The 22,818-nt window shown below is 48.2% G+C and overlaps 1 protein-coding gene across 1 annotated transcript in view; it reads left to right on the forward strand.

Moving 5' to 3' along the window:
• Window positions 1-18,059, forward strand: part of LOC147112113 (steryl-sulfatase-like) — a 21,572-nt gene extending 3,513 nt beyond the window's left edge. The window contains exons 2-4 of the mRNA XM_085998314.1: window positions 257-416; window positions 1,594-1,715; window positions 15,338-18,059. Coding sequence (XP_085854440.1) covers window positions 257-416; window positions 1,594-1,715; window positions 15,338-15,723 — 668 coding nt within the window. The 3' untranslated portion in view covers window positions 15,724-18,059. The remainder of the gene's footprint in view (window positions 1-256; window positions 417-1,593; window positions 1,716-15,337) is intronic.
• Window positions 18,060-22,818: the final 4,759 nt, after the last annotated feature.

Consider the following 22,818-nt stretch of genomic DNA (forward strand, 5'->3'; position numbering starts at 1 on the left):
CTGCCAAAGCACCGCATGATTTTGAACACCTCTATCAAATCTCCCCTTAACCTAGTCTGCTCTAAGGAGAACAATCCCAGCTTCCCTAATCACAATGGATTATTTTTCAAGTGCACTGACCATTGTTATGTAGGCAGCCATTCTTTGCCCACACCCCTGCTGGGCATGTGACCAATATTGTTTCCATTAATTCATCTTTCTGTCCACGTTTTGGCTCCTCGTCACAGGCTCTGGATTTTCTTTCTTAAATTTTTAGGAGGAAAATCCACAAACTGGGAAGGTGGCATCCGGGTGCCAGGGCTCTTCCGATGGCCCGGAGTGCTGACGGCGGGCAGGAGCATCGACGGGCCAACCAGCAATATGGATCTCTTCCCAACGGTCGTCAACCTAGCAAAAGCCGCAATGCCGCGTAACCGGTAAGCAGCCGGGGCGGGGGAGGAAGGAAGGAGAGAGTCGCAGCCACCGGCGGTGGATCAATATGAACCTTGGGTGTCAGCCATGGCTCAGTGGGTAGCACTGTCGCCTCTTGAGTCAGAAAATCGTGGTTTTCGAGTCCCACTCCAGAGACTTGGGTCATTATCCAGGCCGACACTCCAGTGTAGTACTGAGGGAGTGCTGCACTGTCGGAGGTGCGGTCTTTCAGATGGGATGTTAAACCGAGGCCCCATCTGCCCTGTCCGGTGGATGTAAAAGATCCCCTGGCACTATTCGAAGAAGAGCAGCGGAGTTCTCCCTAGTGTCCTGGCCAACCTTCATCCCTCAACCAACATCGCTAAAAAAACAGATGATCTGGTAATTGCTGTTTGTGGGAGCTTGCTGTGCGCATTTAGCTGCTGTTTTTCCTACATTACAACAGGGACTACACTTCAAAAGTACTTCATTGACTGACCTGTCCTGAGGTGGTGAGTGGCGCTAAATAAATGCAAGTTTGTTCTTTTTATGGCCACTTCATCGAGGCTCAACTCCTTGAATGCTCTCCTCGCCTGTACCCTTCACAAACTGCACCATTTCCAGAATGATGCGGCCCTTGTCCTATCCTGCACAAAGCCCCACTGTCCCAGCACTCGCCAAGTACCACTGGCTTCCTGTACCCCAAATGTTTGACTGTAAAACCCATGTCCTCCTGTCCAAGTGTCCCCCTGGCTTTACCCCTGTCTTCTCCTCCAGCCACACATCCCTGCACCCTCCGCTCCTCTGACACCGTTCTACTTCTTGCTCCCCCTCCCTCTGCACCAGGAGTGGCAGCCTCTTCCGCCACTGTCCTCTCGAGCTCCCTCCCAAACCCTCCTCTTTCACCCTGCGTTTAGTTGCTGTTCCTAACACCATTTATTTCCACCGCCCCCCCAATCACTCCTCTTCACTGTCTCTGTTTCTGTAAAGCTCTCTGAGGCATTCCTTTCAATGTGTGGAGCACTAGCTATTTTCTTGTTGATGTGCAGTACAGGCACCCTCCAGTTCAGATCACCGTACTCTTCTCTTTTCGCTCTTTCCACCAACGCCCCCCCCCCCCCCCGATACCAGCCGACAATTGACGTTGTGCTTTTCTTGAGCAAACGATATATTAAACCTGCTTCTACACTTCTCTTCCCCCAGGATAATCGATGGCCGGGACCTAATGCCTTTACTCCTAGGTGACGTGCAGCAGTCGGAGCACGAGTTTCTCTTCCATTACTGTAACAGTTATTTAAGTGCAGTTCGCTGGCATCCGAGGCACAGTAAGTCCATTCCTTTCTACTATCGTAATATCATCTGGTTACAGACGCCTTGATGTCGGTACATTAAGATGCTCCAGTACAAGACAGGTTCAGTGGTTTCTGTAGTTCCCTCGCAGATATCTTTTGGCATTGCCTGCAGGTTGTCTGTGCCGTTTTTGATGTTTAGCTGCCTTACGTCTTTCAGGCCACTGATCCAGTACTCCCCAGTGAGGCACTGGTTTTAATAGTTCAAGCAGCTTTTGGAGGTCAGTCAAAGAACAGGAGCTGCTTGTAAATTTCAGGTTCAGGTCAGCTAGTGGATTTCATTATCTCTGTGTCAGCTGTGGCTCAGTGGGTAGCACTCTCTCTCGCCTCTGAGTCAGAGGGTTGTGGGTTCCTAGTCCCACTCCAGAGACTTGAGCACAAAAATCTAGGCTGACACTCCCAGTGCAGTGCTGAGGGAGTGCTGCACTGTCGGAGGTGCCGTCTTTCGGATGAAATGTTAAACTGAGGCCCCGTCTTCCCTCAAGTGAACGTAAAGGATCCCATGGCACTGTTTCGAAGAAGAGCAGGGGAGTTATCCCCAGTGTCCTGGCCAGTATTTATCCCTCAATTACCATCACAAAAACAGATTGGCCCAGAAATTCGGGTCGGGGGCTTCCCGCGGGTGCAAGCCCCCGACCTGCACTTACCTAGCGCACCGGCCGTTGAGCTGTGGGCCCCCGTGGAATTCCGATCCTGGGCCTGCTCCAGCTGCCGGCGCGCAGTGCTTGCGTATCCCAGGGGCGCAGTTAGTTCGATGCGTCCCTGGGATCACGTGAGCCATGGGGAGCCAATGGTAGCAGGGAAATGCCCATTCATAAAATTTACAGGAAGGTCTGTCAAAACTATAAATACTACGAGCCCCAAAACATCACTAAATCTTCAAATAAATTTTTTTTAAAACATCATTTTTTAAATAAACTATAAATGACATGAAATAACTATTTTAAACAACAATTTAAATTTTTGAAAAAAATAATTTTATTTTCTAACGGGGCTAAAAATAAACTTACCTTTTTTTAAAAGTATTTAAAAATAATAAACCTGTGGAAAAAATGTTTTAATTTTAATTAATTCACCACTTACCTTGTGAAAAACAGGCCTTGCGACTGCTTTTTAAATGTCTAACTTCTGGAGACTTCTCTTCCCGGGAAAACCTGCAAAAAAAACGCAAGTTCGATGCGCACGCGCAGCCTCTCCGGCGCACGCGTTCGATTTCTGAACCCCTTCTTTCAGGGGAACGGAAGTGCCGGTTTCCCGCGCATGCGTAGTGGATGCAGGAAACCGGCACTTCCATTGGGCTTACGGGTGAGTACCCCGTGCGTACTCACCCGTGGAGACCCGAAGTTCTGGGCCATTATCTGGTCATTCTCACATTGCTGTTTGTGGGAGCTTGCTGTGCGCAAAATGGCTGCTGCATTTCCTATATAACAGCAGTGACTACACTTCAAAAAGTACTTCATTGGCTGTAAAGCGCTATATAAAGCCTTTCTTTCTTTTCTTTTTCACAATGTTATGAGAAGACAAATGTTTCCTACCCACACACGTGCATACACATTCAAACAAACTAACTTGGCCAGTACTGGTTAGTTTACGGTGCAGCCCTAATGGAAGAGAATCACAGAATCACACAGAAACCCCACAGTGCAGATAGAGGCCATTTCGGCCCATCGAGCCTGCACCGACACATATCCCACCCGATCCCCGTAACCCCAACACATATCCCACCCTATCCCTGTAACCCCACCTATTTAATCCCCCTAACACTAAGGGTCAATTTATCATAGCCAATCAACCTAACCCGCACATCTTTGGACTGTGGGAGGAAACCGGAGCACCCGGAGAAAACCCACGCAAACACGGGGAGAATGTGCAAACTCCACACAGACAGTCACCCGAGGCCGGATTCGAACCCGGGTCTCTGGCGCTGTGAGGCAACAGTGCTAACCACTATGCCACCGTGAAGATTAAAAAAAAACCCTTACAGATTATAGATTTTGTAATGTTTAGTTTATTGCATTAAAAAAGCTTGAGCATCCCCCCAGCCCCCGCACACATTGGCCACTGGCCCACAAGTAAAAGAAAGAACAAGCTGCCAGCATTTAAACAGCATTTTGTGGTCTCCGGACGTCCCAAAATCAATCAACTACTTTTGAAGTCATTGTTGTAATGTAGGAAACGCGGCAGCCAATTTACGCACAGCAAGCTCCCACAGACAGCAATGAGATATTGATGAAAACATTTGTATTTTAGTGATGTTGGTTAAGGGATAAATATTGGCTAAGATCCTCTGCTCTTCTTCAAAATAGTGGCCGTGGGATCTTTGACACCCATCTAAGAGAGCAGACGGGGCCTCGGTTTAACGTCACATCCGAAAGACGGCACCTCCGACAGTGCAGCACTCCCTCAGTACTGCACTGGGAGGGTCAGCCTCGTCTATGTGCTCAAGTCTCTGGAGCGGAGCTTGAACCCACGAACCTCTGAGGCGAGAGTGCTACCCACTGAGCCACGGCTGACACACAAAACTTCATACCTTGTAGATAAGCCCAAAGCAAAACAGCAAAAATTCAGTGTTAAAGAGCTAAGGAGCATATGAATCGAGAATGAAGAAAGTGGCTAAGAAGATCAATGGCCGGGTGGGGAATGGGATTGAAGGGGGAGACTGGGGGCTCGGGGAAGAGAGGGGCAATGGGGGTCGTTGGATGCTGGACTGGGGGATCAGAGAGAGATTGGGGGAATGGGGGTCAGGAAGAAGGGAGTGGGGTTTGAACAGAGGGGGATCCTCGGCAGACTGTGGATGCTCAGTCGATGAGTAATATTCAAAACTGAGATCGATAGATTTTTGGGCACTGAGGGATTCGAGGGATAGGGCGGGAAAGTGGAGTTGATGTCGAAGTTCAGCCCTGATCTTATTGAATGGCGGAGCAGGCTCGAGGGGCTGTACTCCTGCTCCTATTTCTTATGTTCTTTGGTAATGCATTGTACTTTCCATGGCATAACCCTCTATTGTTGAACATCGTAACCTCTGACTCACTGAACAACACCTCAAGAAATGTGCTAACATAATATACTGCTGCGACCGTATCATCAAGTGCTTCCTTGAGCACTTTGCCCATTCTGACCACATTAGCGTGTTGCAGCACCTGCCATCATATCTAGTCCACATATTCTTGTAATGTGTGCTCTTAATATTCAATAGTAATTATACCAGGGTGATAGTTCATGCATTAATATGCAACTGACAGACTTCGATGCAGCAGTTCTGCAATGATTGGGTGACTGGAGCAGCAGTGATCTCAAATAGGATTTTAAAAAAATATATATTTCAATAACTGGTCAAAAACTTTCCAGATGGATAGACTTTAAATTTTCATATTCTCCCCCATCACCATAACCAAATTAGATATTTATTTTATATCTATAATGGAAACAGATTGCGTTATCTTGTCACGTTGCACTTCCCTCCCCTCCCCGCAGTGCCAGGAGGGGATAGTTACAGCGAGGCCAGTTTGCATAGGCAGTTTCCCTTCCAAATATGAGTGTCGGAACTTATACGATGGAAATATATGCAAGTGGGGACCGAGTTCCATTTGAATACCCTTGTTCAATCAGCCCCCAGCCTCTAACTCCGTTTCACCTGAAGATTATGCTTCGTCTCAACTCCCAATTTGCCATGGAAACATAGAAAAATAGGAGCAGGAGTCAGCCATTCGGCCCTTCGAGCCATTCAATATGATCATGGCTGATCCTCTATCTCAATACCATATTCCCGCTCTCTCCCCATACCCCTTGATGCCTTTTGTGTCTAGAAATCTATCTATCTTCTTCTTAAATATATTCAGTGACTTGGCCTCCACAGCCTTCTGTGGCAGAGAATTCCACAGGTTCACCACCCTCTGAGTGAAGAAATTTCTCCTCATCTCAGTCCTAAATGTCCTACCCCGTATCCTGAGACTGTGACCCCTCGTTCTAGACACCCCCCAGCCAGCTAGGGGAAGCATCCTCCCTGCATCTGCCTGTCAGAATTTTATACGTTTCAGTGAGATCCCCTCTCATTCTTCTAAACTCTAGTGAATGCAGGCCTAGTCGGCCCAATCTGTCCTCATACGACAGTCCTGCCATCCCAGGAATCAGTCTGGTGAACCTTCGCTGCACTCCCTCTATGGCAAGTATATCCTTTCTTCGGTAAGGAGACCAAAACTGCACACAGTACTCCAGGTGTGGTCTCACCAAGGCCCTGTATAACTGTAGTGAGACATCCTTGCTCCTGGACTCAAATCCTCTTGCAATGAAGGCCAACATCCATTTGCCTTCCTAACTGCTTGCTGCACCTGCATGTTTGCTTTCAGTGACTGGTGTACAAGGACACCCAGGTCCCTCTGTACATCAACATTTCCCAATCTATCACCATTTAAATAATGCTTTGCCTTTCTGTTTTTCCTACCAAAGTGGATAACTTCACATTTATCCACGTTATACTGCATCTGCCATGTATTTGCCCACTCTCTCAACTTGTCAAAATCGCCTTGAAGCCTCTTTGCATCCTCCTCACAACTCACAATCCCATGCTACAGGAGGCTGATTAGTGTATAATATAATCTTAAAAATCTGTCCGTGCGCACTTCCTGTCAACTGTTTCCACCATAAGTTCCTATGTTCATATTTACTGCCTATGTAAAATTGTCACACTGTAATCAATGTTCCCTCTAATTTTTTTGTTGGGCGCCGCACGGCCTCCATTCAAAGTACTGCGCATGCACGGTTTTTACATTGAAAAAGCAGCTGCACGGGATCCCTGGAGCGCTGCGTGGCCGCGCAGCTTAAAGGGAACGTTAACTGTAATTATATCCTCACAATAGACAACGACCTGTACCTGTGGGGCCCACACCCTGTCAAAAGATGGTAGGAAAAAAGAGGGAGGGAGGGAGGTGGGGAAAGAGTTTTTAAACCAGCAAAGCTTCCTATTGCTGCTCGTTTTGTACTGTAGAGCTTTTCACGCCTATGACGCACTACAAAAACCCACTCAACAGGGTCCTATTCATATTGCACAATCTGCCGTTCGATGTGCAGGTCTCTATTGCGACACCAAATTCCTGGATTGGAATTCTGAGATATCTGAAATAAAAACGGAAAGCGCCAGAGACACGCAGAGGGTGTCAGCGTTTGAAAAGAGAGAAGGCGGCATAAGAGTACAAAAGCAAGGAAGTTATGATGAACATAAGAACATAAGAAATAGGAGCAGGAGTAGGCCAATCGGCCCCTCGAGCCTGCTCCACCATTCAATAAGATCATGGCTGATCTGATCCTAACCTCAAATCTTCTATCACTGTGCATCCACCCGAACCCATGTGATCTCCCGGGAGAGGCGAAAAACCAGATAAAGACCCAATGGCCAATTTGGGAGAAAAAAATCTGGGAAATTCCTCTCCGACCCATCTAGGCGATCAAAATTCTTCCAGGAGATCACTCTGTCCCTATATTTTCTACAGTACTTACCTTCTGTAAAGGCGATCTCCACCCCAGCCAGGAACAGGAATAAAACCATCTCCTGAAATCTAACACAGAATTAGAACACAGTAGGAGCAGAACCAGGCTACACGGCCCCTGGGCCCACTCCACTACCCACAGGGCCATGACCATTCCGAACCTAGACTCATGTCCAATTTCCTGCCCGCTCCCCGTAACCCTTAATTCCCTTTACTTCTAGGAAACTATCTATTTCTGTTTTAAATTTATTTAATGATGTAACTTCCACAGCTTTCTGGGGCAGCAAATTCCACAAACCTACCACCCTCTGAGTGAAGAAGTTTCTCCTCATCTCAGTTTTGAAAGAGCAGCCCCTTATTTTAAGATTATACCCCCTAGTTCTAGTTTCACCCATCATTGGGAACATCCTCACCGCATCCACCCGATCAAGCCCCTTCACAATCTTATATGTTTCAATAAGATCGCCTCTCATTCTTCTGAACTCCAATGAGTAGAGTCCCAATCTACTCAACCTCTCCTCATATGACCACCCCCTCATCCCCGGGATTAACCGAGTGAACCTTCTTTGTACTGACTCGAGAGCAAGTATGTCTTTTCTTAAGTATGGACACCAAAACTGTATGCAGTATTCCAGGTGCGGTCTCACCAATACCTTGTACAACTGCAGCAATACCTCCCTGTTTTTATATTCCATCCCCCTAGCAATAAAAGCCAACATTCCATTGGCCTTCTTGATCACTTGCTGCACCTGCATACTAACTTTTTGAGTTTCGTGCACCAGGACCCCCAGATCCCTTTGTACTACAGTACTTTCCAGTTTCCTTTTATAAAACACTGGTTCGGCCTCAACTGGAGTATTGAGTCCAATTCTGGGCACCGCACTTTAGGAAGAATGTGAAGGCCTTAGAGAGGGTGCAGAAAAGGTTTACAAGAATGATTCCAGGGATGAGGGACTTCAGTTACGCGGATAGACTGGAGAAGCTGGGGTTGTTTTCCTTGGAGCAGAGAAAGTTGAGAGGAGATTTGATAGAGGTGTTCGAAATCATGAGGGGTCCGGATAGAGTAGATAGAGAGAAACTGCTCCCATTGGCAGAAGGGTTGAAAACCAGAGGACACAGATTTAAGGTGATTGGCAGAAGAACCAAAGGCAACATGAGGAAAATCTTTTTTACGCAGCTTAGGATCTGGAATGCACTGCCTGAGGGGGTGGTGGAGGCAGACTCAATCCTGGCTTTTAAAAGGGAATTGGATAAGTACCTGAAGGAAAAAACATTTGCAGGGCTACGGGAAAAGGACGGGGGAGTGGGACTGGCTGAAGTGCTCTTGCAGAGAGCTGGCACGGGCTCAACGGGCCGAATGGCCTCATTCTGTGCTGTAACCATTCTATGATTCTATGATATTTCAGGCCATAGACCCTTCAGCAGTGCAGTTCTGATGAAGGGTCTACATCTGAGACCGTAACCTGTCTTTGCTCTCTACAGATGCCGTTGCACATGCTCTGTACTTCCACCATTTTCTCTCTGCCTCTGCCCACCTTGTCTCTCAATCCTCTTCACCTGTGGTTAGCACTGTTGCCTCACAGCGCCAGGGACCCGGGTTCAAATCCGGCCTCGGGTGACTGTCTGTGTGGAGTTTGCACATTCTCCCCGTGTTTGCGTGGGTTTCCTCCGGGTGCTCCGGTTTCCTCCCACAGTCCAAAGATGTGCGGGTTAGGTTGATTGGCCATGATAAAAAATTGGCCCTTAGTGTTAGGGGGGATTAAATACGCGGGGTTACGGGGATAGGGCTTGGGTGGGATGGCTGTCGGTGTAGGGACCGGGTGCTAGGGTTTGGATGATCAGCCATGATCTCATTGAATGGCGGAGTAGGCTCGAAGGGCCGAATGGCCTACTCCTGCTCCTATCTTCTATGTTTCTATGTTTCTCTGAGCCACAAACAGGTATGTTGAAGAGTTGCTCAGTGGCCATCATCGGGGTCTTTCAAGTGAGACGTACAACCGAGGCCCCGCCTACCTTCTCGGGTGGACATAGATCCAAGGCACTATTCGAAGAAGAGCAAAGCAATTTTCCCCAGTATCCTGGCCAACATTTATCCCTCAACCAATACCACCAAAAACAGATTGTCTGGTCATTCATCTCATTTGCTGTTTGTGGGATCTCACTGTGTGCAAATTGGCTGGCACCTTTGTCTACTAAACAGTGGCCACACTACAATAGTACTTAATTTGATGTAAAGTGCTTTGGGGTGTCATGAGGAGGTAAAGGCGGCTATATAAATGCAAATGCCTACTTTATTATTTCTATAAATAGATGATATGGGCTTCTATTCTATTCATTGGCTTGTGTAGACAAACCCTACAAGACGCCTGATGTAAGAAAAGGAGACTGACCATCAAGTAACTTTAAAGTAAGCTTTAAGTAACTTATAAACACACTATATACAAGAGAGGTCTTTACCATGCCTCTGGTAGAAGCCTCTTACAATACTGAACAGACCAGTATTTATACCAGTCCAACAGGAAGTGACATTTACAGGAAGTGAGGTATGTACACAGTTCATAGTTCATAGTTCACAGGAAGTGATGACATAACTTCCCGGAAGTTAGCATTTTTATCACATTCTTCCCTCCTGCAGGATTAGGAGGCTGTGGTCTACCTTTTGGTCCGCAGCCGCCGAACAAGGAAGAGTCGTACCCGTTTGGATTCCCGTCGTAGAGGGTCGCTGGTCCGCTTACATGCGGTTGGCCATTGGTCAGAGTCTGTGTGGCCTGGATTGCCCTGTGAAGGGTCGGGGAGATCATGGCTTCGAGTGCGAGCCCCAATAGGTTCAAAGTCGGACTGCCTCTGTTCAGAGGGAGGTGCAGAGCTGGTCTGTGGCGGATCAGTACTTTCATGCACGGTACTGGGAGGGTCGCAACCTTGAGCACGGGGTTCTGCCGGCACCAAGCTAGTTGGTGTCCGATCAGGATCCTGGAGAGGGGTACCCGATAGGTCCCAAGAGTTTCCTGGTGAAATGCCATCACCCGATGTCCCACTAGGTCCTGGTGGGCAGGGAGCCAGATCCCGTAATGATACGGTAGATTCTCGGCCGTCGGAATATCGTATGTTTGCATAGGTGGGGTTGGCATCGGTTAGTTCGACCTCGTCTACAAGAGGGTCATTTTTAGACGTCCGAACGTATCTTCGGAGTAATACAGGTCCAGGAGTAGTTAGCCATGACGGGAGTGATGTTCCATGAGATGAGCGACGCTGGAATCCAAAGAACCGCTCATGAGGTGTAGTATTTGTGGCTGTAGAAAGCAGGGACCGTATAGAGTGCAATGCATCCGGAAGCACTGTTTCCCATTGCTGGTCTGGTAGGCCCCGAGATCTTAAAGCGAGACGTACGGAATTCCAGATGATACCGTTATACCTCTCTACCTGCCCATTTCCGATGGGATGGTATGGTGTTGTTTTGCTTGCAGCAATTCCCCGTTCTGAGAGGTAGTCCTTGAGTTCCCTTGACATAAAGGATGGACCCCGGTCTGAGTGAATATAAGCCGGCATGCCACAGAGAGAAAATACCTGCTCAAGGCAGCAGATTACTGTGGACGCCAGCATATTGGAGCAGGGGAAGGCAAACGGAAAACGTGAATATTCGTCGATCATGGTGAGCAAATATGTGTTCCGAGTTGAAGAGGGCACTGGGCCCTTAAAATCGATGCTAAGTCGTTGCATCGGTTGGGTTGCATGTATGAGTATACCATCTGAGGGGCGGAAGAACTGAGGTTTTAATTCCGCACAAAGCCGGCATTCTGAGCATATTTTCTTTACATCTCCAGTGGAAAAAGGGAGATTCCGTGATCGTACGAAATGTAGCATGCGCGTAACGCCAGGATGACACAAACCATTGTGGACATCCATGAGAGTGGAGGATGACATAGTGGAGCAGAATGCCCGTGTGAGGGTGTCCGGGGCCACATTCTCCTTGCCAGGCCGATAGAGAATGGTATAACCAAAAGAGGCCAGTTCCATCCTCCAAAGTTGTATTTTATTATTCTTAATTTTGGTTCGTTTTCGATTATCGAGCATGAAGGCGACTGATCGTTGGTCCGTGATCAATGTAAAGTGCTGGCGAGCTAGAAAATGGTTCCACTTCCGTACTGCCTCTATGATGGCTGTGGCTTCTTTCTCAACCGGAGGATAATGTAGCTCGGCACCTTGTAAGGTCCTGGACATAAATGCTACAGGACGACCTTCCTGATTCAGAGTAGCCGAGATCGCCACCTCCGAGGCATCACATTCAACCACGAAAGGGAGATTCTCATCGATGGAGTGAAGAGCCGCTTTCTCCAACTGTTTTTTGAGAAGGTTAAAGGCTGCAACAGCCGCTGTTCCCAGTGGAAATGATCTAGCATGCAGCAAGGGTTGGATTTTGTCCGAAAAATGAGGAATCCATTTAGCGTAGTATGCAAACAGACCGAGAGCCCGACGTAAAGAAGCCGGATTCTTAGGTGACGGGAGCTCTTGGAGCGGGCGAAGTCTTTCTGGGTCTGGCTTAATGATACTATTGCCTACGCAGTAGCCAAGGATGTTGATGGTCGGTTGCGACTCAACAGATTTGGATTCATTCAGGGTCAAATTACGGCGATGGAGGGCATCCCGAAATTTTTGGAGGTTGGAGTCGTGTTCCTGTTGATCGTGACCTGCAATGGTAATGTTATCAAGATAGGGAAAAGTGTCCCTTAGGTTTTCCTGCTTAACCAGGCCATCCATTGCCCGTTGAAAGACAGCCACTCCATTAGTAACCCCGAATGGGAGGCGACGAAATTGGTACAGCCGTCCATTAGCCTCAAAGGCTGTGTACTGCTTATCTGAGACCTTCAAGGGTAACTGATGATAGGCACTTTTTAAATCGTAAGTTGAGAACACTTTGTATTCGGCCAGTTTATTAACCATATCATCAATGCGTGGCAATGGGTAGGCGTCCAAGTCGGTATATTGATTGATGGTTTGCGAATAATCGATGCATAGTCGCTGTTTGTGAGGTTTTAGAGGGTTCTTGACAATGACGACTTGAGCCCGCCAGGGCGACGAACATGGTTCAATGATATCCTCTGCTAGAAGTCGAGAGATTTCAGCCGCAATAAAAGATTGGTCTCCCTGATTAAAGCGCCGCGATTTCGTTATTATCGGTTGGCATTGAGGCGGAATACTGGCAAATAATGAGGGTTCATCAAGTGAAGCTGCTGATAATGCACAAAATGGTAATTTAGATGGTATATTAGAAATAGTAAGTCCGGGTTTGGATCCACCAAACTCAATGGTGAGTTTCTTATGCTGTTTTTGGAAGTCCAGCCCTAAGAGGAGATCACTACATAAGTCTTTGAGCACTGAAAGTCGGGTGGAGGGATACATACGACCATGAAGTGTCATATCAACAACACAAAAGCCGGAGATTCTGGTATTAAGTGATGACTGGGCCATCGCAATTGCCTGGTCCGATGGGAAGACATGTAGTTTCAATTTCGCAACAATCTGTTCCTTAATGAAACTATCAGTACTTCCTGAGTCAATTAAGGCATCTAAGGTATGCCCTTTAATTGAAATTTTTGTGGCTGCCTGAGACAGGTTCTGTGGGCAAGCAGCTGTAATTGGTGTCGTTGCACAGAGAGTGGCTAAAACTCTCGGTGTGCTTCTTCGGGAGAGAGCTCGAGAGGAAGCTTGATAGGTCCTAGCTGGAGCATCTTGATAGGCCCTAATTGGGGCAGCTCAGTAGGCCTTAGCTGGATTGGCCCTCGTAGAGGCCCTTGATAGGCAAACTTTAGCAAAGTGTCCTTTTTTCCCGCAATAACTGCAGATTGCATTGCGAGCAGGGCAGGTTTTCCTAGGGTGAAAAGCATCTCCACAAAAGAAGCATTCCTTCCTAGATTGCCAAGAGGCTGCTAAAGTGGGGTCGTCCTCCTCTTCTTCATCAGAATTATCAGAATTAGATTCCCCCATGATAGGGTTCACCTGAGACCGCTTGAATTGTCTGGTTGCAGCTACAGCAGCAGATCGAGATCTGGGCAGCTGATAGAGGTCTGCATTTCTCTTTGCCAAATCCAGTGAACAAGCTAGGTCAAAAGCTTTTTGTAGCTCAAGTGTTTTACTTTCTAGTAGACGCTGGCGTATAAATGGAGAGGCAATCCCGCAGATGAAAGCATCACGAATCATTTCTTGGCGGTACAGCTCAGCTGAGGCTGCCTGAAAGTTACAATCTACGCTGAGCCTGCGAAGTTCTTGCAGGAATTCGTCAATTGATTCCCCTGGCCCTTGTCGGGCTGTGGCCAGTAGATGTCTAGCATAGACCTCATTTGGGGTCTTCGCATACAGTTTCTTAAGTGCCCGAATCACCTCTTCGTAATTATCCCATTCATCAACATATTCGAACACTTTTGGGGTCACATAATTGACAAGTATCTTCAATTTAGCAGGAGCATCCACTTTACATTCATCCAGAAAATTCTCAAAAGTACGATACCAATGCTTCCATACCCTGCCAGCTGCTGGTGTATTCGGGTCCAAGTCCAGACGAATAGGTCTAAGGATTTTATCCATGATGGGTGGTTCCCTGGATCCTTAACTTCCGAGTTTGTCTGAAGGTCTAGTATTTGTCAGTGTAAATACTAAGTTACTTAAATTGATGTAAGAAAAGGAGACTGACCATCAAGTAACTTTAAAGTAAGCTTTAAGTAACTTATAAACACACTATATACAAGAGAGGTCTTTACCATGCCTCTGGTAGAAGCCTCTTACAATACTGAACAGACCAGTATTTATACCAGTCCAACAGGAAGTGACATTTACAGGAAGTGAGGTATGTACACAGTTCATAGTTCATAGTTCATAGTTCACAGGAAGTGATGACATAACTTCCCGGAAGTTAGCATTTTTATCACAACGCCCATAACCAAAGAAAGGGTTGGTGAACTCTGGACGGTAAATTTGGAAAAGTACTACACAAACAAACCATTCTAAGACTAAACAACTTTATTGAAATGATTGGCACGAGTTCATACTACCTTTCTGAAGTAGAAAGCGGTCTTTAAATACTACCAGGTGCTCAGTCCGGCGCACTCAAGGCTGTTGTGTCTTCTTCGATGTTGTCCTCCTTCTTGAGGCGAGCTCATGTTGCTCTAGCCTCCGACTTCAATGCTCTTTTTTTCTTCCCTCCAATGTCCTTTCCTTATACATTCTTCTCAGTTGGGACGTGAGTACTATTTGTTCGGCCTCAAATGATTGGTAGTTTAGGCTTCGATCATGAGCGTACCTTAAATGATTGACAGGTAATGGTGTGCAAAAGGTTTAACTTTTCAAATCTCACAGTCGCTGGCAAGGCTGGTATTTATTGCCCAAACCAGTTGCCTCGAGAAGATGCTGATGGGCAAGTCTTTCTTTCTTTCTTTCTCCAGTAGCTCCAATGCAAGTTGAAGAAAGAAAGACTTGCATTTCTATAGCGCCTTTCATGACCTCAGGATGTCCCAAAGCGCTTTACAGCCAATGAAGTACTTTTTGGAGTGTAGTCACTGTTGTAATGTAGGAAATGCGGCAGCCAATTTGCACACAGCAAGCTCCCACCAACAGCAATGTGATAATGACCAGATAATCTGTTCTGGTGATGTTAATTGATGGATAAATACTGGCCAGGACACCGGGGGAGAACTCCCCTGCTCTTCTTCGAAATAGTGGCCGTGGGATCTTTTACGTCCTCCTGAGGGGGCAGACGGGGGCCTTGGTTTTGCGTCTCATCCGAAAGATGGCACCTCCGACAGTGCAGCGCTCCCTCAGCACTGCACTGGGAGTTTCGGCCTCGATTTTTGTGCTCAAAGTCCCTAGAGTGGGACTTGAACCCACAACCTTGTGACTTCGAGGCGAGGGTGCTACCCACAGAGCCATGGCAGGTGGGTACACATGGAGGGTGCTCTGTCCCCATTGGACTGTACAGCGGCAGCAGTCTGCAACCTCAGGAAGTCCCTGTCCTCAGCTGTTATATGGTCATAGTACCTGGGTGAACTGCTGCAGCTCTCCACAGTATTGGTTTATTTAATATTTTTCTGACTTCCTGTACTCTCTCCCCCGTTATATTTATCACAGGCTCCGCTGTATGGAAAGCCCACTTCTTCACACCAAACTTCTATCCAGAAGGGGCACAAGGTTGCTTCGACACGCACGTTTGCTTCTGCTACCAACGTTTTGTCACCCACCACAATCCACCTTTGCTCTACGACCTTCTGAGAGACCCATCGGAAGCAACGCCTTTGACGCCCGCCTCTGAACCCCGGTATCACCGCATCCTGGAAGCGATGAGGAAGGCTGTAGACCAGCACCAGGAGACCCTGACGCCAGTCCCCGATCAGCTGTCGCTGAGTAACGTGCTTTGGAAGCCTTGGCTCCAGCCATGCTGCAGCACCGCGTGGCAGCACTGTCGCTGTGACAAGGAAAGTATCGGAAGCGCATCACTGGATGGGGCAATGGGTTAGAACCAATCTCTTCGTCTGAGGCCTGAGCTTGAATGGAACCCACATTGATGGAAAGAAGTGCGTGTGGGGATATATGTCTGTTCTTTTCTCGCTCTCTCTCCTTTTTCTCTCTTTTTCTTTTTCTTCTCGTTTTCTTTCTCGGTCTCTGACTGTTGTGCGCGCTCTCTCCTTTCCTTCGTTCTTTCTCTGGCTGTTTCTTTGCTTCCCCTCTCACACTCACTCTCTCTCATTCTCTTTCTGTCTCATACTCTCACACTCACTCTCTCTCATTCTCTTTCTGTCTCATACTCTCACACTCACTCTTTCTCTCACACTCTCTCTCACACTCTCACTCTTACTCTCACACTCGCGCTCTCTCTCTCACTCATTCTCTCTTTCTCTCCCTCACTCTCACTCATTCTCTCACTCTCTCTCTCACTCATTCTCTCACTCTCTCTCACTCTCATTCTCCCTGTCTCATACTCTCTCACACTCTCACTCTTTCTCTCTCTCTCTCTCTCTCTCTCCCTCATTCTCTCTCTCACTCTCACTCTTTCTCTCTCTCTCTCTCACTCATTCTCTCTCTCTCTCACTCTCATTCTCCCTGTCTCATACTCTCTCACACTCTCACTCTTTCTCTCTCTCTCTCTCTCACACTCTCTCTCTCTCTCTCACTCTCTCTCTCTCACTCTCTCTCACTCTCATTCTCCCTGTCTCATACTCTCTCACACTCTCACTCTTTCTCTCTCTCTCTCTCTCCCTCATTCTCTCTCTCTCTCCCTCACACTCTCTCACGTAAGGTTCCACAATGAAACGTGATTGCCATTATACTGGCAGTCTCGCTCCGGCCAAAAGGGTGGCTGGTGTTTGAAATGAAAATGTCACACCCGTGCACCCGTGAGCATTCTGCTAAATTTCAGGTTAAGGCAGGGTAGAGGGAAGTTTACTCTACATCGAACACTTCCCCCATATCTGACTTGGGAGTTCTCGACGTGTGGAAAAAGACTAAATGCCCCAGTCCCCAAACTGGTCCCTGTCTTTAAATCCCTCCCTGGCTTTGCCCCGCACCACCCACCCTTCTCCAGCCCTAAATGCCCCCTGTACTCCACCCTTTAGTGTATCCTATGCCCCACCAAAGACGACCAAGCCTTTCGCTGCCTGGGTCCTCCTCTCTAGAATTTCCTCACTGAGCCATTCAGCCTCTGTACCTCTCTTCCCTTTTTTAAAACTTCCTCAACGCTGAACTCTTTGACCAAGCGTTTGGTCACTCCTCCCAATGTCTCCTTTCCTAGTTCAGCATCCGTTTCCCATATGTCACCTGTAAAGCACCTTGGGACATTTTTTATGTTGGGATGCAGTACATAAATGCAAGTTGTTGACATTCTTTTATTAATGAGCACAAAATTCACAATAAATAGGAAAAAGTCCGACTCCGATTTGAAATCAAGCTGGCAAGTATGGTTGGAATATTTATCCATCTATCTGACCTACATCGAGACGTGGCCTTCACGCTTCAGGCTTTGCACCTCGTCACATATGTATAATTTCTGCGCCGTGCAAAGAGAAAATCAAAAGGGAAAGAAAGCCGGTCATTTCCTGATGGTTTATCCTCACCCTTGGGGAGGAGCCGGGGCTTTTGCAAGCACTTGCACAACCTACAAGAGGACAATCTCCCTGCGACAGAAGCGACAAACCCCCTCCAACTGACCTCAGGACCCGCCGAAGACCAACAAACCTTCTCATCGACATCAGGATGCGCCATAATGGCAGCAAAGTGCATCTTGTGGCCTGAAAGGGACGGACTACGTTACACACACACGGAAGCACCTCAGCAACAGACTAATACCTCGTGCATTACCCGGTGCAACAACACATCCTCTGACGTACTGGCAGCCAAACCGCAGGAGATCCGCTACTGTGAATTTTTATTTTTTGTGTCTGCGCGGCGTCCTATAGGAAAAAAAATTGGATTTAGTAATTAATTGTCCAAAAAGAATTTTAAGACTTGCATTTGTACAGTGCGTTTCCCCGCCTCAGGTCGTCCCAAAGCGCTTCACAGCCAATGAAATACTTCTTGAAGTGCAGGCACCGTTTTAATGTAGGAAATCAATGGAGTCGCATTAAAAAAGGGCGAGAAGCAAAAAATCATGGCCTTTAAATGAAACTGCTGAGGCATGTTCGATAAGCAAATGGATATAGATCTGCTCAGTCCTTTCTAAATCTCCAAACATTACTCGGTTATTAAGTTTTTTTTAATATATATATATACTATGTCCTCAGATATTAAGTGTCTTTGCTAATGTTGGATTTTTAGATATTTTATGAAGGGATTTTCGAGTAAAAAGAAACGGAACATATGAATCTCGTGATTTTTCTTTTAGTAGTTTCTGAATTTTGACAAAATGTCATTAGGAGGCGTGCATTAAGCTGGCGGTAGTCGTGCTTATGCTGTGGGAAAGGAAGGGCATCCAAAGCTAGAGCTCCCTGGATGACTAAAGAGATAGAGGTTATAAGGAAACAGCTTGTGATAAATGTCAGGTTCATAATTCACTAGAGAACCAAGTGGAGTACAAAAAGTACAGAGGAGAACTCAAAAAGGAAATAAGAGGGGCAGAGAGGAGTGTATGAGAATAGATTAGCGGGTAACATAAAAGGAAACCCAAAAGTCTTTTATAAATAGTCAAGCGAAAGGTGGGGCCGATTAGAGACCAAAAAGGAGATGTTCTTATGGAGGCTAAATGAGTTCTTTGCATCTTTCTTCACTAAAGAAGAGGATGCTGCCAATGTCACAGTAAAGGAGAAAGTAAGAACATAAGAAATAGGAGCAGAAGTAGATCATATGGCCCCTTGAGCCTGCTCCACCATTCATTGAATATACTCAATGACTGAGCCTCCACAGCCCTCTGGGGCAGAGAATTCCAAAGATTCACAACCCTCTGAGTGAAGAAATTTCTCCTCACCTCGGTCCTAAATGGCATGCCTTTTATCCTGAGACTATGCCCCCTGGTTCTAGATTCTCCAGCCAAGGGAAACAGCCTCTCAGCATCTACCTTGTCAAGCCCTCCAGAATCTTATGTTTCAATGAGATCGCCTCTCATTCTTCTAAACTCCAGAGACTATAGGCCTAATCTACTCAATCTCTCCTCATAGGACAACCCTCTCATCCCAGGAATCAGTCTGGTCGTCGTCGTACGTGTCTTCACACTGTTCCCTTTGGGGAACTGTATGAAGTGGTGGAAGGATTTCTGGCCGCAATTAACGCTCCTTCCGTGACCGTAACCATCTTCGTACCAGCCATTAGGGTGGTTAGTCCTATGGCGGGAGGGTTTTATGGGCTCCCACAACCCATACGAGGGGGGGGGCCACCCACACCCACGGACGCAAGTATCCCGCTGGATATCAACCCAGAATTTAGAGCCGGAGCTCCGACTCCACTTGCCGGGACTGTCTGGAGCGGGGTTCGAAACCCTACGCCTTCTGGCCCAGCGGCGGGGATGCTACCGCTACGCCAAAGGCCCACTCCTATCAGTCTGGTAAACCTTTGTTGCACCGCCTCCAAGGCAAGTATATCCTTCCTCAGGTATGGAGACCAAAACTGTGCACAGTACTCCAGGTGTGCTCTCACCAAGGCCCTGTACAATTACAGCAAGACTTCCTTACTCTTGTATTCCAACCCCTTGCAATAAAAGCCAACATACCATTTGCCTTCCTAATTTAGGTAATCCTAAAAGTTAGTAGAGAAATTGAAAAAGAAAAAAATAGATCAAGAGGAGGTGCCTGTAGGGTTGACAGCACTCAAAGTAGAAAAGTCACCCGGTCCCGATGGGATGCATCCTAGGTTGCTGAGGGAACTAAGGGTGGAAATTGCAGAGGCTCTGGCCACAATCTTCCAATCCTCCTTTAGATATGGGAGTGGTGCCAGAGGATGGGAGGATTGTAAATGCTACACACCTATACAAAAAAGGAGAGTTAAACCCGGCAACGACAGACCAGTCAAACGAATGTTGGTGGTGGGGAAATATTAAGACACAATAATCTGGATCAAAATTAATTAGCACTTGAAAAAGTATGGGCTAATAAATGAAAGCCAGCACGAGTTGTTAAAGGCAAATTGTGTTTGACTAACTTGATTGAGTTCTTTGATGAAGTGTCGAAGAGGGTGGATGAGGGTAGCGTGTTTGATATAAAAACAGAAAATGCTGGAAATACTCAACAGGTCAGGCAGCATCTGTGGAGAGAGAAACAGAGTTAACGTTTCAGGTCGATGACCCTTGCTCTCGGAATACCCTCTGAGGGTAAGGCCTCCTGGTGAGAGCCCTAATGTTACCAAGTTTGAATCTTTGAACAATAAATGTAGCTACTTTGTAGTTGCCAGAAGACTCCCGATACAAAGAAAGCTTCAAATTACTCATAGAAATTGTTCGAGTGGGTGAAACTGACAAGAAACCACTGAAGCTAACCGGCCCTGACAGCTGGGAGTGATTAATGCTGATGCCGTTAAATAACGTTGCTGGAGCCGGCTTCCTGGAGCTGCACGCCAGCTCTCCCTGTCGCTGTCTGGTCGAAGTGCTAAGGTGAGTGGCGACAATCAATTTTCCAGATCGGGCAGCCAGTGTGCGTTGACTGATGTCATGATCTGCCTGGCTTTGAAGTCCCCGGTGGTACCTCGTAACGGCGGCGCAACAGGGAGAGTGGGAGAGCTGGATTTGCCATGAGCCGCTGGATTCGCCTCGCCCCGGCACTACTGCATCAGTGCCCCCTTACCGCCATCTGCTGGCGCTAACGGGAGGTGCTAAGGTACCGAATTTTTCCCCTGAAGTGTCTAAATGGGGTAGAGGAACAGAGGGATCGGGGGTACAGATACACAAATCACTAAAAGTAGAGACGCAGGTTAATAAGGCCATAAAATGCAAACAGCACTGGGGCTCATTTCCAGAGGGATAGAATTGAAAAGCAGAGAAGTTGTGTTAAACTTGTACAGAACCTTGGTTAGACCACACTTGGTGCACTGTGAACAGTTCCGATCTCCGTATTACAAAAAGGATAGAGAGGCACTGGAGAAGGTGCAAAAAAGATTTACTAGAATGATACAAGAACTGAGAGGTTAAACCTAATCAGGAAAGATTCAACAGGCTGGGGCTCTTTTCTCCATCTGGCCTACTACCCACGCATTTGATAGGGTAGTTCCGGAGAAACCATTTTTTCTGGTGGGGGAAATCCAGAACAAGGGGGCATAGTCTTAAAATTAGTGCCAGGCTATTCAGGAGCAAACTCAGGAAGCACTTTTTCACAAGGTGGTGGTAGAAATCTGAAACTATCTTCCCCCCCCCCCAAATGCTGGGGGTCAATTGGAGCTTTCAAGACAGATTAAAAGGTTTTTGTTCGGCATGGGTATCAAGGGATATGAAGCTAAGCTGGGAAAGTGGAGTTGAGGTACAGATCCTCCATGATCTGATTGAATGGCGGAGCAGGCCTGAGGGGCTGAATGGCCTCCTCCTGTTCCTAATGTTCCTTATGTCCCTATATTGAGAACTAGCTGGGGGTGCCCGGCGGTGCCGAGGGTTTTTTGAGGGCATGTTGTTGGAAGAGAGAGAGTGCGACTGGGGGGAAGAGAGCGCGCGACTGGGGGGAAGAGAGAGAGCGACTGGGGGGAAGAGAGAGAGCGACTGGGGGGAAGAGAGAGCGACTGGGGGGAAGAGAGAGAGCGACTGGGGGGAAGAGAGAGCGACGGGGGGGAAGAGAGAGAGCGACTGGGGGGAAGAGAGCGAGCGACTGGGGAAGAGAGAGAGCTACTGGGGGGAAGAGGGAGAGCGACTGGAGGGAAGAGAGAGCGACTGGGGGAAAGAGTGACTGGGGGAAGAGAGCGACTTGGGGGAAGAGAGCGACTGGGGGGAAGAGAGAGCGACGGGGAAGAGAGAGAGCGACGGGGGGAAGAGAGAGCGACTGGGGGGAAGAGAGAGCAACTGGAGGGAAGAGAGCGACTGGGGAAGAGAGCGAGAGACTGGGGGAAGAGAGCGAGAGACTGGGGGGAAGAGAGAGAGCGAGAGACTGGGGAGAAGAGAGAGAGCGAGAGACTGGGGGGAAGAGAGCGAGAGACGGGGAAGAGAGAGAGCGAGAGACTGGGGGGAAGAGAGAGAGTGAGAGACTGGGGGGAAGAGAGAGCGAGAGACTGGGGGGAAGAGAGAGAGCGAGAGACTGGGGGGAAGAGAGAGCGAGAGACTGGGGAAGAGAGAGCGAGAGACGGGGACGAGAGAGCGAGAGACTGGGGGGAAGAGAGAGAGCGAGAGACTGGGGGGAAGAGAGAGCAAGAGACTGGGGGGAAGAGAGAGCGAGAGACTGGGGGGAAGAGAGAGCGGGAGACTGGGGGAAGAGAGAGAGCGAGAGACTGGGGGGAAGAGAGAGCGAGAGACTGGGGGGGAAGAGAGAGCGAGAGACTGGGGGGGAAGAGAGAGAGCGAGAGACTGGGGGGGAAGAGAGAGTGAGAGACTGGGGGAAAGAGAGCGAGAGACTGGGGGGGAAGAGAGAGAGCGAGAGACGGGGGAAGAGAGAGAGAGACGGGGGAAGAGAGAGCGAGAGACTGGGGGGGAAGAGAGAGCGAGAGACTGGGGGGAAGAGAGCGAGAGACTGGGGGGAAGAGAGAGAGCAAGAGACTGGGGGGGAAGAGAGAGCGAGAGACGGGGAAGAGAGAGCGAGAGACTGGGGGGAAGAGAGAGCGAGAGACTGGGGGAAGAGAGAGCGGAGAGACTGGGGGAAGAGAGAGAGCGAGAGACTGGGGGGCAGAGAGAGAGCGAGAGACTGGGGGGAAGAGAGAGCGAGAGACGGGGGAAGAGAGAGAGCGAGAGACGGGGGAAGAGAGAGAGCGAGAGACTGGGGGAAAAGAGAGCGAGAGACTGGGGAAGAAGAGAGCGAGAGACTGGGGGAAGAGAGAGCGAGAGACGGGGGAAGAGAGAGAGCGACGGGGGAAAGAGAGCGAGAGAGACTGGGGAGAGAGAGAGAGAGGACTGGGGGAAGAGAGAGAGCGAGAGACTGGGGGAAGAGAGAGAGCGAGAGACTGGGGGATGGAGAGAGAGCGAGAGACGGGGGAAGAGAGAGCGAGAGACTGGGGGAAGAGAGAGA

The sequence above is a fragment of the Somniosus microcephalus genome, chromosome 10 (genome assembly GCF_052327205.1).
Source record: "Somniosus microcephalus isolate GS21.2 chromosome 10, FLI_Smic_1.0, whole genome shotgun sequence".
NCBI lineage: Eukaryota > Metazoa > Chordata > Chondrichthyes > Squaliformes > Somniosidae > Somniosus > Somniosus microcephalus.